The following is a 16,420-nucleotide window of genomic DNA, read 5'->3' as shown; positions in this document are numbered from 1 at the left end:
ATTTTCACAGTGTGGGTAGGGATGCCAAAAGGATTTTCGTTGCGCGAATTTGGTTATTATAGCTTGAATGATTTAGGAGATATGTAACGCTTTGTTATCGCATGCGCAGACGGATAGACAGACAGTCACTCGGATTTCAACTCGTCACGCCATCTTGATCATTTATATATGTATATAACTCCGTATCTATCTTGATTAGTTTTAGGTGATACAAACAACCGTTAGGTGGACAATACTATTATATTCTGTAGCAACATGTTGCAAGAGCATAAAAATGGTGAAACAGTTCAGTGCTTAATCTAGCCCACATACCTATACGTAATGTAATGATTTTAGAACGCTGAGTTATATATCGGTCAATATGTAAGATATTAAATAGGTTCATGAATTCCTTAAGCCCCTGTATAATATACCATACATATATAACATACCATAAATGCTTATTTCAATTATTTTACTATTATAATTTCAATTGTTATTTATTTTTCATTTTTAATTTGAGTCTTCAATTTTTCTAGAATTTTCTTTTACTTTTTACCTTTCCACTTTTAACACTTAAGTAACAAAGCTCACCATATCTAACACTTCTTCTTCACAGCTCAATAACAAATTAAGCGCCTTCGCAATGATGGACACCATTAGTAGCATTAGTTATGCCCATTAGAAGAAGCGGTGTTTCAATTTGCAATAATAATCAAATAAGTGAAAATGATAATAAAAAAACAGAAAAACATTAACTTCGGCTGCATCGATGCTATAATACCCTTCACAGGTGCATTTCTTATAGCAACCATAAACGTAACCGGATCTTCTTTTATGAAAATATTTGTGTTTATTTTCATTGGTCAGTTTGAGTTATATGCCCTAGGGTCTAAAGTGAAAAAAATGTTTGGAGATTGTAGAAGAGTCTTGGACAATAGTCCATGCCACATTTCGTGCAGATATCTTGTCAAAGAAGAAGAAAATACAACGACTTTATGTGGATAGATTATTTTGAAGGTGGTGGTCCGATATCGGCATTTCTGGCAAATAAGCCGCTTCTTGGGGAGCAAAGGAGGTGCACAAAGTTTCAGATCAATATCTCAAAACCTGAGGGACAAGCTCATCAATCAAATATACAATATATACATACATATGTATATTTTATAGGATCTCGGACGGCAAACTTAATATACCCTGTTCAGGGTATAAAAATAAGTAAAGGCAATCACAGGATTGACTCCTTTATTGCTTTAGTAAGAAGTTAAGCGCTGAGCAGTAATGTATATATGTATGTTTGTATGTATTTAGAATTGAAGCAGCTTACTAGGCCAGCGTGTGTCGAATTTTCCTGGAACAGTAAACTGCAATTCGTCAAAAACGAATTGGACTTTCTAATAAATCTTCTCAACATTCAGCAAAAGATTCAAAATATTTTGTTGATGGCACTTGGCGAAATGAAATGGTAGAAACTTTGGCTAGGAAAAGTGTGACTAAAGATGTTGGCTAACATTCTTCAAACAGAACTATGTATATACATATGTATGCTCGTATGTTAATTGTCGAATTTTAAATTTTATTGCACATTAGAAGTTGTGGAAACAGAAATTCCAGGATAAAAGTAGCACAGCAGACAAATTACTCAGATGTTATTTGAACGATTATAAATGTAATTGTATTTATACATGAAACATATGTAGGAGCTGGAATATCGAGAAAGTCGATTGATGCATATGTACAGATGTAGATTGGTAATAATAATTGAATAGTTGGAAAAGTGAGATATATACACTCAAGATCAAATTTGAGCTGGACTGGTGTATTTAAAAGGCGCACACAAACCAAATCGATAAATAAAAAACCAAATGCATGCAAATAAATGTCAAAAGTCAAACTTTAGAAGGTTGAACATTTAATTAATTATTTGTTTTCTATCAACTTAACAGCAGATCATATCAGTAAAAAATTTGAATATATTAGCCACATAAGCTGCACCTCTATTTTACATAAAATGAAATCCTCAAAATGTATATACTTTTAATTACGATATCAAATTTAATTCAAATTAATGCAGTTAAAGTGACAGCTTCAGTAAGCCACCCAGAAACGAAATCCATGAGTGAATAAAACATCAACCGTAACATCTGCTGTAGCCACACTTAGCGGTTGCCTGCAACTTATGGCATAAACTGTGTAAGCAATTAACGAAAATCGGTTGACTTGCTTGCCTCACATGCCGCCAAGTAATACGAAAACTTTTCAATCTCAATGTGAATGACAGCAGGCAGAAGGAAAACAACAATAAAAATAGTAGTCAGCAAGAACAACGGTTCTTAGCCGACAATTTGCAGCAAGTGGAAACACTTTAATGCACTCTGAACAATTCATGTGCCAAAACGTTTTCTGGCTTAGTTTGGGTACTGACGTAAAAGAAGATCGCACTTGAACTGATTATGACCAGTATTTTGTGAAGCCAGAAAAATAACGCCAGTAATTAGATTTTTATCTTACCTTGTATCACTTGCAAACCTGCTTAGACATTTAGTTTCTATTACTCAGCTGGATGTCTAAAGGAGTGAAATTTAAGGTGTTTTAGCCATGATCACTGTTCAATAGTAACCCACAAGAGGACAGCGGAGCTACGAACCCATTCCCACTCCAATGACAGGGAGACTGATGTGCTTTTCTTTGCAGTTGCCTGCAAGTTTGCTATAGTCTGGTACACAAACTAATCTTATCCCGAAGTAACTAAACAAATAGTTCCCAAAAATAGACACCTTCACCAACCTTCCCTCAAACCTTGACGCATTCGTAAAGCAGCTTACTGCACCTATCTGCCAGCAACTACTTCCTACCCAATCTCTCACGCAGACCAACTTTATAGACTCCAGCTGATATAAGTACTGGTATAGGGATGACACTCCAACCACAGTCATATTCTTTGCAGAATTGTTCTTAGTAATGATCACATAGAGTCTCATTAGACAATTGTTGTAAAATAAGAACATATACGAGTTGATAGTGATCTACTTAAAATATTGATATCAAAATTATTTGTAATACCTTAAAATTTCAACTCAATGTTGAAAATGTTGTATATCTCCTAAAAAGGTTATATAAAACTCATATAATTATACCCTAAATAAGGTATATTAAGTTTGCCACACCTAAAAGGAAACGTCAGAGACACTATAAAATATGTATCTAAATCATCAGCATGATAAGCTGAATCAATTTCACCATATCCGTCTGTCTGTATATACTCAAACTTGTCCTCAGTTTTTGAGATATCGATCTTGCACCCGTCCATTTCTCGCCCAGAAGCTGCTAATTTATCGGAATGGTCGATAACGGACCACTATAGCATATAGCTGCCATACAAACTGACTGATCAAAGTTTTAGTAAGCAATCATCTGTAAAATGTATTATAGCTTCGTTGCTTAGAGCGATCTTAAAAGCTTAATAAATTGTGATTGAGTTGTGATCTTTTCACGCGAAGAATGAAAAATTAAATTCCATAATTTCAAAAATTTCTCGCAGTGTCTGCAAACTCATCACTCCACTCCAAACAGACGGTCGCACATGCGCAATGAAATATCTGCTATCTAACTTGCAGCATCTCAAAGGCAACAGCATAATAACAACAACAGGGAGTTTCAATCGCATATGCCCAAGACCGCCAATTACACCTGTTGCTCGCATGCGATGCTGTTGATGCCATTTGTTTTGGCATTGCAACACGCTTGCACCCATATTGCACAGTGCGGATGCTAAAGCAACAGAAACAGCAACAACAACCAAGTAGTGAGCAACTGGTGTATTTAAAAGGCGCAACAACAATTGTTCCGTTTCTAACTGTTGGCGCACATTTCGGATGTGGCTTTTGTCGAGTTCACCACGTTTTTTTTTGGTGTTGCATATATGTGATTTTGATGTGTCTTCTTTTTGTTTTGTTTTTGTTTTCATTCTCGTTCTTTTTTCAGCAACTTTTCTAACGAGTGTAGCTGGGATTGCAGGCACCAGCCGCAGTTGTAGCAATGAGTTTGTTGCACTTGCTGTGAGATTTGTTGGCGATGCGTGCAACGGTATTCGAAAATAGTTTGCAAATATTTTATGTGTCTTGCGAGTAACAACTATTTGTATTCGAGTTGGCTAAAATGGTTGTTGATTATATATTATGTGCATGTATGCATTTGCCACACACCATTTACAGCTACTTGACGCATACTGCGCAATTATTTGCTCGTTCTGCTTTTTTGTGAATGGTTGAGCAATTAGAATTATTTGGATGTTGCTGTTATTTTTTTTTTTTTTTGTACACAATAACCGCTTTGGAGTCAAAAATAAATCACAAACGTTTATTACGAATACAAACTAGGCCTTTAACATACTTGAAACTTTCAATATACTTGTATGTACGAATATGTATTTACAATAAAATAAAAGCAGGCGTCATTAAATAACTACTAAGAGCATTGAAATGGGACCACCTGACTCTCTGCTGCTGAACAAAAATTCGACTTATAATATCGTCGTTAAAATATTATTTTCGGACGACAACTGTCACCGAAGCAAAAAAAAAAAAACAAGAAAAAACGTTAACTTCGCTTGCACGGAAGCTAGAAAACCTTTCACAAATAAAAAAAAGTTTCTAAGGTATACAAGAACTTGGTTTTTACTTATCAGTTGGAATAGCAACTATACCTATATATCATATATTTGCTATATTTAATATTTTTGGTTTTTGTATTTGATATAATTTGAAGCAGAAAAATTTCACACGCCGCTAGACACGAAGCTAGACTTTTCAGAGGTCCTCCTGGGCATCGGCTACGGAATCAAAGGAATTCTAATGTTACAAAATGAAGTGATGATTATTAAAGTTAATTAAAAACTGTAAATTTATATTTTTTTTATTAAATAACGCCGTTGACACAAAATTCACAAAGCGTATATTTTCTGACTTACAAGTGGATATAATCACTTAAGTGAGCGATTATGTTTCGTTTTTAACGGACGCCAATTTACAAAGTTCTCGGGTAGGGATCAGGCTGAAACCTAACTTAAACTCAGTAAACCTGAAAACCTCGACAGACTAAAACCCGAGCCATTTGAACCTACTCAGAGAGAATGAGTTCGAATTTATTCGAGATAAGTCTTTCACCACATCAACCATCTTTTAAATGATTTAAAGCATATTTCATGCTGATACCGCAACAACTGTAACAAAATTAATGTCATTTTATTTTCTAAGCAAACTTATTAATGTGCATATGTATGTATGTCTACTTCAATACAAAACAAACATTTTGACATTAACAACGAAGTGGTTCTGTAATTAACAGCAAAACAACAGCTGATGAGCACTTTACAGTGACCGCTAAGCGAACAAGTGGTATTTTCTGTAAGCTGCCACTTTGTGTGGCATGCACACCTAAGTATACTGTACATGTGTGATATTTACCGGTAATGTGTTGTTAATGACTCAATTATACCGCTACACCGATACGCTATACGTTCGGCCCAAACGATCTTACTAACGCCACCTCACACATTCATGCCTCGTTTTCGCACTCGTTTATAAGTGGAAAGTGTTGTGGCTGCTATTGTTGTTGTTGTTGCTACCACCATTTGGCATTGCAGGTTACCGTGGCACGTTCATAATTGCCAGTGTTATAATGGCAGTTTGGGCTGGGTTGTTTGGTAGCACTTTCAATATGCAAGTAAATATATATATGTGAGTGTATGTGTGTGTGGCACAAACCACGCCGTTACAGCCCTCCATTCATGCTAACCGTAAATTTTGTCTCAATATTGCACGCTCAAACCAGTTTACTAGTTAATGCAAAGCTTTTGTTTGTCTCTCAGTTTGTTTGCGGTTCTTGCTCGCCATGCAAGTCGTCTTAATGTCTTTTAGCCCATAAAATTTGCAGCACAATGGATCTGAGCTTGCATTTATGCAAATACATACATACACACTTACTTTAACTCTCAGACACACTTGCGTTGCACATTTCCTTAAAAAAATTTTTCATTCATGCCTTTTTGACTGCAATTGATTGTCTAGTCAACAAGTTTTGTCTGTCACAGGGCAATTAGACAAATGTCTGCGCTCATTCGCAATGCATTGTTGGAGCTATCGGTATTTACAAACATGGATTTGTATATATAGGGACAATAGTCACATATATATTAAGTTATGAATGTATGTATTTAGATTTCCAATGATCAACTCTGTCAGCTGCTACTTTGTGGTAGCGAAATCTCACCTAAGCTATATGCAATTTTAAATTATGATCTAATATTATTTTCGAATTTATTTCACAGATTACATATACGTATGTAGGTGTCTAGTGTTCAATTATGTATGAAATGTGCTGCGATTTCAAACAATTATGGGCAAAGTTAGGTATTCTGGTGAGATTCTGGTTAATAATACCCAAAACTTGTTGATGATCATCTTAGCAGGGTCGCAGAGATGTGTGAATAGTTTACTTTTAGTGAATATTTTGAAATTCTTCCTTGACTTCCTTGTCTATTGACTGAGCCACAGAAATTGTGGTGGTTTTGATAGTCCGGCGAGCATCTAAGTCCGAGTCAAAGCTAAGTCTAATATGTTAGAATAACATTATTCTTATAATTAACGTTTCCCGGCAGAAAAATCCATCCACAAATTATTCATACAATTTAAAATTTTTACGATATTCTAAGCCATACATGCACAATAAGCAACAATTTTTATGTAGATGTTTGCCAATTCCAGAACTTTTTGGTGAATGTCAATGAACAAAAGCAATGTAGTCCACAGCTTTCGACCTTCGGGTGGGCTATACTATATGACTAATATGTATTATAACGTTGTTGTTGTTGTTGTAGCGACAGAATTCCGTCTTACCCGTATAAAATCCGGGTCTGTTCTGTTTACGTAGACCCTACTGTCGCGGAAACGAATGTATTGTATTATAACTTATGTATAACCTTATGCGTTATAACGTGCACTGTATTGATTATTATAAATTGAATTATTATTGCTCTCAAAAATCGAAAGAATATCTATCATATGATAACAACTTGCACTCATTGCTAATTCATTCATCTAATAATACAATAATATTTAATATTAACTATTTCAAAGACTTAAAAAATAATAATTATAGTGCAAGTTATTTACAAATATACTTACAGAAATCTGATTGTGGTTTCCAAGATAGCTTTTGATTATGCATTATATTATATAAAAAGTCCAAAGGAGATGTTCAACTTACCTGTAAAAGATATTACAAAAATTCATTAGCAAACGTATGTATATACAAAAATGTTTAAATAAAAGGTTTTAAAATATGTTGGCATTGAATAAATATACTACAATAATATAAATTCAAAGTAGTTTATTTCGTTTTCTTTATTCGTTAATAAAAGGTTAAAGAATCGGGTAAAATAATATTAATATCAGATAAGGTTAAAAATATTTAATACTTCATATTAGTCACAAATTAAGGTGATAGTTACATGTTTTTGCTATAAACATAAAAAAAATTGTTCAAAGGTTGCAAAACTTGAAAAGCTTTTGCTGGTAACAAGCGGTTGAAAACTTGGCTAAATTGCTTACACTAGTTGAAAGCTATTGCTATTTGTGCTATAAAGTAAAAGCTTTTTATAGGAAGCAATGATATCAGTGATATATTTCGTCAATGATTTTGTCTTAAAATTTTTTGGGCTTTGTTGCATATTCATTTTAAAATTGGTGGTTATTAACTTATTGTATATAAACTTTATGCTAATATTATTATATTATTTTTATAAACAGTTTTCTTAAACTAGCATATACCTACAAAGAAGTAGTAGAAATAGTAGTCAGTGCACATTTAAGATAAAGCTTTGTCTGATACTTGCTTATAAATATTCATCTATATTATATTTATATACTACATATATACTCATATATGTATACAAGCACAAGTGATCATTTACGCTTCGTTAATTAACATTGTAACGATAGCTGAACTTAATTAAATTTAACCTTTCAACTAAGAATTAGATTTTCCAATTGAATTTACGCAAAATCGAAAGCAATTAATTAATAATAAAAATTTGCAGCAATAATAAAATTTTCAAATAAATAAATAAATGTGTAAATTGTTCGAAGCTGTGCTTTACTTAATTGAAGTTAGGTAAGTAAAAATATTATATTCCAAAATTAAGAAGAAACATTATCTTTTACATCGAAGCTATAATACATATAAAAAAATTTCAGACCATCATTATCATCTCAAAAATTGAGGGACTAGTGCGCGTATATACAGACAGACGGACATGGCTAAATCGACTCAGCTCGTCATATTGAACATTCATATATATACTTTATAGGGTCCCCGACGTTTCCTTCTGGGTGTAACAAACTACGTTGCAAGCTTAATATACCCTGGTCAGGGCATATAAAAATGTAAAATAAATATAATTTCTTAAAGCTCTTTCTTTTACATATATACATAAATACTTAAATATTTTACATTGTTTACAAACTGCTTTTAGTAAACCGTTTCAAAAAATATGAACAGGGTTGCAAATATTGCATTAAAACAATGATTGAATTTGAACTAGAATTTTATAGCACAAATACGGGACTAAAAAGTTATAAAAAATATTTAATCCCAAAAACCGGATAAAAAATTTATTTTTAATTCCAACTGGCGAATTGAAAAAAGAAAAATTTCAATCTTAAGCATATAATTTGGAATTAAAGAAAATAATTTGCGTTAGAATTAACAATTTTTCGAGTTCATTCAAATCAAAAAGTAATATTTTCAATTTTTTATCCCAAACATCTTGGATTAAAAAATGTAAATCCAATTTTTAATACCAACATCGGGATTAAAAACTGAAAATCTAATTTTTTAATAAATAAAAATTTAATTTTAAACCCAACATCATATATTTTTATATCTTAATTCCAAATTTTAGAATTAAAAAATTCGGAAACCTGCTTATGTATAATTTTTTTTTTGTAGCTCTGAAACATTTTACTGAAATCATCTCAAATGAAAAAGGTCATAAAAACAAAATACCGAATTTATAAATTTGTATGTAGGAGTATGTCTATTTGTAAGTAAGTGTTGCTATTAAAAAAAATTACAAACAAATAAGAAAAAAGTGACACAACAAATTGTTTTAGCGATAAATCGTGATTACACATTAAAATGCTTCAAGAAATATGCATGACAAATGCAAATACAATTGTTGGCGCGCATTTAAGTTTGAGTATTAAGTAGAATCTACAGTAAATGGGCACGTAAATAGAGAGTGTTAAATTTTTTACGAAATGGCAACTTCAACTCAATATTTTGACAAAAGTGACGTATATAATTTGAAAAAAGTTATATTATAATTATATAAAATTGGAATATCATATATAACTCTTGTTCAAGAAAGGGAAGAAGTTAGGAATCGAACTAATCATTTCATCTATCATTTTGAAAACAAATAAAATCTTCAAAATTTCTGAATCATATAATTATTCCGCTTATGAGATTTTTTATACGTACAAAGCGAGTATGGTGCGAGTATATGTTTGTTTCCCTACTTTTAATTTTACATACTTATTTAAAACAAAATCCAAATTTTAATAATAAGCTCACTTGAGGTTATATTGAAATAAGTATATTAAAAGAAATGATATTATTAATATGAACTTCAACTGTTGCTCAATAGTTGCTTTTGCACGTGGTTTACTTTAATGCCTTTATTTGTTGTAGTAAAAATACTATAATAAAGCTTAAACTAAGTAAGGTTCAATATTAATTGCATTTCTGTATACACAATATATGTGCATACATACAAACATACATATATATAAATATATATAAGCCATATGTACATGGAGATACACTACGCGATGTTAGTCACGTGGATATGCGAATTGGATATTGCGCTTTTTAGCACTTAGTAACTTTTATAGTAAAATAACGATACTTTTTTTGTAAGTGAATTTAGCTGAAGAGAAGACTTAAGTCAACAATATCGAAGTAGCACAAATATACTTTTATATATTTGCATGTACAAATAACCGAATTAACCGATTTACCAGTTTGAAATCACATGAAAGCTAAGCAGAGTACTAAAGTTTACTTAAGTACACAAATTCATAGATCATTTTTAAGTTGAAACTAATTCAAGTGCGAATTTTAGCATTAGTCTCGATTTACATATGTGGTTTTTTAGTATGCTAAGTCAAGTTTGTGAAAATATTCGGGTTTTGAGTTTTTCTATTATTCGACCTCTAACTAAATGATAAATACAGATGAACGCCATATAGCAGAAGATTGCATCACAGAATATTTATTATTAAAGATGATTTTTAAAAGGTGTGAACTGGTACATAGAGTTCAACAAGGGTTAAGCTTCAACCATTAAAATCGTCATGAGCGGTGACAACAGTGAACTCTGACCTGAACATATTTACCATAGTAGATAGTTTAGCTATTTACACTAGCATAAAAGTGTATAGCAATCAAGACATATGAACCATCGTCATTGCCGACGGGTTAAATGAACAAGAACATATGTTTCAAAGAAAAATAGACATACACATGTATACCAATTGGACCGGTATGAAGTGAGCGTTAAGATGCAAATGTGTTGGTAGGCAACATTTGTTGCGAACGAGCCTAAATTATTTTTCTGTTTGGTTGGGATGACATCTGTCAAACATATTCAATACTCTTACAGTCATTGAACAGACAACATCATATTTTTTCATTGTGTTGAAAATGTCAAATTTTGTACCGGAAAGTGATGATTTGCGGAAAGTATGCATATTTTGTTTCCATTTGAGTCGCATCGAATGCTTGTCGAGGCATGTGGTGATCATGCTCTATCAGAAACAATATGTAAAAGATAGTTTTAAAGGTTCAGGGATAATGATTTTGAAGTGAGAAATCAAAAACGTGGAAGACCCCCAAAAAAGTTAGAAGATGCCGAACTAGGGAAAGCTATGGGAAAAATCCAAAAGTGTGGAAAATTGATACCACCTGAATTGAGGGAAAGACAAATGGAAAACCGAAAAATCAGTTGTGACATTTTACTTCAACGACACAACAGAAAATCAGTTTTGCATCGAATTGTCATTGGCGATGAAAAATGGATTTATTTTAAGAATCCTAAGCGGAGAAAATCATGATGTTAATCCGGGACAACCATCAACATCAATTGTAAAAACAGATCGATTCGGAAAGAAGGCACTGCTCTGTGTTTGGTGGGATCAGAAGGGTGTGATATATCATAAGCTTTTAAAACCTGGTGAAACTGTTAATACTAATTGCTACAGAAAACAAATGATCAATTTGATTTTTTATGACTTTTTTGCAAACAATTGCAGTCCAATTGAAATTTAAAGATATGGAACAGATAAAAGAAAATCTCCTAAAATGTGTAGCCTAATTAAACTAACGATCGTAGCAGGAGTTTTATAAAATAACGGCTAAGCAAACAAACCATTTTCCGAAAGAGAAAATGGTGAGGACCTAAATTGATGTATAAAAATAAGATTAACGATTTAATGGGTGTTCCGATATTATAACAAATATTGTGATTGATATTGCATTTGATATTTTTTGCATTGAGGTTAAAAGTTTAAGATATTTAGGATTATATGCACTATTATCTTTTGCCAATTGAAAATATTGAAAATTAAATATAATAATTATAAATATAATTTTTTATAATTTGATATTATTATCTGTTAGTTATTTATATAAAAAAATATTAGTTAGTAATATTATTATTATTTAAAATTTACGCACACATTCAGTGTTAAATGCCAATTCAAGGTCAATCTATATAATTTAAATCATTCAGAAGTAGTTTGAGGAGTAAGTAGATACATACATATGATAAGTTATTTGAACGGATTGATGTTATGAGTAGTTACTATTAACTGATTTCAGCGAGTTTGGAGGTAACAGTAATTACAGAAATACCTTATTATTATTATTTCAACATTAAATTTTATTGTGCCAATTTTTTAGGTGGATTGTTATATATGTATTATATTTTTGATTATTGGGGCGAGGAAAACATTAAGAACTTATATGAACATTTAGAGGTTTTTATGAATATCAATTTTCTGTTTTATTTAACATTTTTCTTTTAGTGAAAGCGAGGGTGGCTGGTGATAATGCTTGATGCAGGTGTCTAGTGGCTGGTGGCTGGTGAGGGGTTCTGGTGAATTCAACATTCATATGTATGTAAGTGTACACATACATGCACACATATTTGTAACGCATCGCGCGCTTACCTTTTCATCGCAATTACTGACGTTAATTGCCTCACCGCCATTTTGATTCGATGCTGACAATTCAACCGAAGATTTCGATTTCGATTTAGATTTGGAGCGTCGCGATGAGCGACAACGCAAACTCTTCAATACAGATCTCGAACGAGAATTTGTGAGCTTTTAAAAGATATATAGAAATATTTACATAAGTATTTGAAATAGCAAGAAAATTACGATTTAAGTAAACAAAACATGAAAAACTGAGTTAGAAAAACGTATGAAAAAAATGCTTGTAAATAAAAAGAAACAGAAGTGAAGGTGAGTGAGCTGTTGAGAGGTTAAAACGATTTATGGCAACACACAAGAGATAACTTTTAAATCTATTTTTGTACTTTTGTTATATTAGTTTACTTTATTAAAAGCAATTTTAGTGACATTTAATCTTAAATTTTTTTTTTAAAGTTGGGAAAATATGAGACTCATTGTTACGTAAAAATTCACATATTTACATAGATACACATTTTAATACTAAAATTTTATACCCTGAACAGGGTATTTTAAGTTTTCCACGATGTTTGTGATACCCAAATGGCAACGCCAGTACTAGGGTCACTGGTATATAGTATATAAATTAAAGATTAGCGTGACGAGCTTAGTCGATTTAGCCATATCCGTCTGTCTGTCGGTCTGTCCGTTCGTCTATCTGTATGAATACTAAATAGTCCCTCATTTTTTGAGATATCGATCTGAAATTTTGAACCCGTCCTTTTCTCACCAAGAAGCTGCTCATTTTACGGAAGGGCCGATTGCGGACCACTACTTATAGAACGATCGAAATAGAATGATTGTATGGAAAGATTTTTTATTTGACGAGATATATTTATCAAATTTATCAATATTGCCTAAAGAAATTATGCAATATCCAAAGAAATTGTTCAGATCGGACAACTATAGCATATAGCACCAATAAAAACTGCCTGAAAAGCTTTTGCGAAATTTTGCGAATTCAAAATAATATTCAATTAATTATTCATTGCAAAATCAGTGCAATATAACTTTTTATATGAAAATTTTTTTTTGAACTTTAAAAAACATAATGAAATAGTGTACGAAGATAATTATTATAGCTGTCAAATCTTGAATAAAAAGGTCTTGTAGGTCTTTATCTACTACATTGCTGTTTTGCCACAAAGTGTCAGTAGTTGCAAATTTTCCAAAACCTTTAAACATTTTTGAATAAAACCAGGCTGAGTAACGAAAATTATAGCAAATCGCATCTGAATCTTAAAACCAATCATTTTTTCCAAGAGAAGGCTCAAATTAATAAATATTATTTTTTTTTGTAATATTATTCTATAAAATCTTTGTAATTATTTTTTTCACTTGACAAGAATTATTACTATTTATCGGAAATTTACATTTTTCCATATACCACTTTTCTAAACTGTACAATTTGGACCATCCTAATGCTTACTTACAAACTCACATATATACAAACTTATATATGTTTGTTGTATGACATATTTGAGGTCACTGCATTTCCGTTTTCGCACACATACATATATATGCATTTTCCCTTACAACTTTCCAACAACCATAACCGACGACTACAAGTGCTAATGTCAAGCCGCAGTAAGTTTTGAGATGCGGCAGCCGTTGCTTTAATACATTATATTATCTTTTTTTAATTTATTGATGACAGCAACAACACTATTGCATTATTGTCTACATGTTTTTCTCTGCATTAATACAAACTTACTATATACGTTTGCTGCTTGTGTTGCAAGTTTGTTGAAGATAGACCTCGACTTTCCTGACAAGCTTAATGAATAAATTTCCGCCTACTGTTGTTGGGCGTGCGATTATGCGCAAATGCATTGCCAACAAAGGTATGTTTGAAAAAGTATTCACATAGGCGCAAGTATTTTCCTTTTTACATAATACAAGTACAGGTATGTATGTATGTAATAATGTATGAAAGTACATGCGAGTAATGTGTGGCATGGTGCTGACTATTTTTTATCTTTTTGTGATTTTCTTTGTAAGAAACGCACTTCCCTTCCAACTTTATGGCAAGGTTTTATAATTGTTTTTATTGAATTTTTTTTTTGTTTTTCTTTGGCTGTTGTACGCACCACCGTCTGCGTATGGTGACAAACATTTAATAATCATTAAAAAGTGTTTGAGTGCGATTAATGTTCGTCAAGTTTAATAAAATTAATTGAAACTTTCCAACTTTTCATTTTAAGCGAGTTTGTTTCGCTGCTTGTAATATACTACAGTGGTACATATGTATGAAGCAACATATTTTCTGCTAAACTTTCCCTATCTCTAATTTAAGGTAACTCATACGCACCGCCAGTCCCTATGTACGTTTTAAATCGAAACAAGAAGCCGATCTAAGCTTTTCCAAATGTCTCCAACTCTTATGAATGTAAAAAAAAAAAATTGTATAATTATTTTTAGTAATTTGTATGGTTCGTGTTATGAATTTCCGTTATGCTCTGAATAGCATTGTTTATGGTTTTTTTCTATGAACTTCGTTTATTCGCCAAATTAAACAAATACAACAAGAAAAATTCGCAAAAAAACTAAAATATTTCCAGCCATATATGCACAAATTATGAATTCTTCGAATGATACCCGGCGAAAAATTTAATTTATTAGCATAAATTAAAATTTTAGTTATACTTTCAATAGCTTGTTTTTATTTTTAGTTTTATTTGAGGAAAGCATGCGAAGAGCGCACACAGAAGAGTAATTCGCAGAGTAGTAAGTCAAGCATGAAGTTCATTAAACTTCTGCTTACTTTACATGCTTACATATATATACACATATAACTGTACATACACACAACAAATGAACCGGAAACTAAACCATTTATGGGAACAAAGCTTTGAAATGTTTTTTTGTTTAGGAAAGAAATTTCAATTCGCTTATGGTGCTTTAAAATGTTTAGGTACTCGACGGCAAATACACGTGACCTTAGCGCTTGTGATGTAAACTTTAATTGCCTCTGCTGAAAGTTGGGTGTTAAAAATTTGCAATTAAAAAATCGGAAATTTCGCAATTAACTAAGGTTGTTGAATTTTTTGCAAAGTAATAAAAACAAATATTTTATATATTAATATACACATATATATATATTTTTTGTTTTGATTGAAATGGATATATCTGCAGTGAGATATTTAAACTAAAACGAGAGTATTTTCTACAACTAGCCGACTTTTAACCGCTGCGGTCTCTTTGTATTTGCTTGAAGCGGACCTTGGACGAACATCAAGATGACATTTCTACAATGTGTCGAAGATATACATACATCTTATAGGCCAATACTCAACTCAAACTAACTCATTTAACAAACCTTTCCCTATTGTCCTCCTGTTAAATAATGTCGAGGAAAATACCTGGCCTAACTTCCATACAGGGTTTGTATTTGCTTGAAGCGGACCTTGGACGAACATCAAGATGACATTTCTACAATGTGTCGAAGATATACATACATCTTATAGGCCAATACTCAACTCAAACTAACTCATTTAACAAACCTTTCCCTATTGTCCTCCTGTTAAATAATGTCGAGGAAAATACCTGGCCTAACTTCCATACAGGGTTTATATAACTGTTACAACAATGTATGAGTAGAATCTGTGTTTTCATTTATCAAAGATGCTACTCAAATATATATTTTGTATACCTATTGATTATGCTTATTAATTTTCATAAGTCGTAACATTTCTGTTCTGTTGTGCTCATTCTGTTGTTAGTATAACTTTGAGCGCAGCGGTTCTATTTTCATATATTCTATTCTATCACATCAAAAGGCTGTCAATTCAACGGGTAGATATGAAAGAATACAACATAAAAGAATAAAAATTACGTATCAAGTGCAAATCAAATAACAACAAATCACAGAAATGACAAATTAGAACATTGGAAGCTTAAACGATAACAATTATGCCAATAAAACAGTATCACTAACTAGCCAACTATAGAAATAAGTTCGTAAATAGATAAATTACGTTTGTGTTAGGTTAAGGAGAAAAAAAATAAACGTTTAAACATTAATATATATGTATTAGGGTGCACAAAAAATAATTTTTTTTTTTCTCTTAGAAAAAATTCAAACAAAATTTCTCATATTTTTTTAATAATTACAATTTGGTTTA

General features: G+C 31.8%; 1 protein-coding gene across 5 annotated transcripts in view; it reads right to left on the bottom strand.

Annotated features, from left to right (window-relative positions):
* Nost (Nostrin) overlaps positions 1 to 16,420 on the bottom strand; it is a 99,754-nt gene that overhangs the window by 41,460 nt on the left and 41,874 nt on the right. For 3 of the 5 annotated variants that reach the window (XM_070110598.1, XM_014232015.3, XM_070110599.1), the window contains one exon: positions 12,273 to 12,428. The exons of the other annotated variants lie outside the window; for them this stretch is intronic. In XM_070110598.1, coding sequence (XP_069966699.1) covers positions 12,273 to 12,428 — 156 coding nt within the window. The remainder of the gene's footprint in view (positions 1 to 12,272; positions 12,429 to 16,420) is intronic. 5 annotated transcript variants of the gene reach the window in all.

The sequence above is a fragment of the Bactrocera oleae genome, chromosome 5 (assembly GCF_042242935.1).
Source record: "Bactrocera oleae isolate idBacOlea1 chromosome 5, idBacOlea1, whole genome shotgun sequence".
Lineage (NCBI taxonomy): Eukaryota > Metazoa > Arthropoda > Insecta > Diptera > Tephritidae > Bactrocera > Bactrocera oleae.
This window is presented reverse-complemented; position numbering and strand designations above follow the sequence as displayed.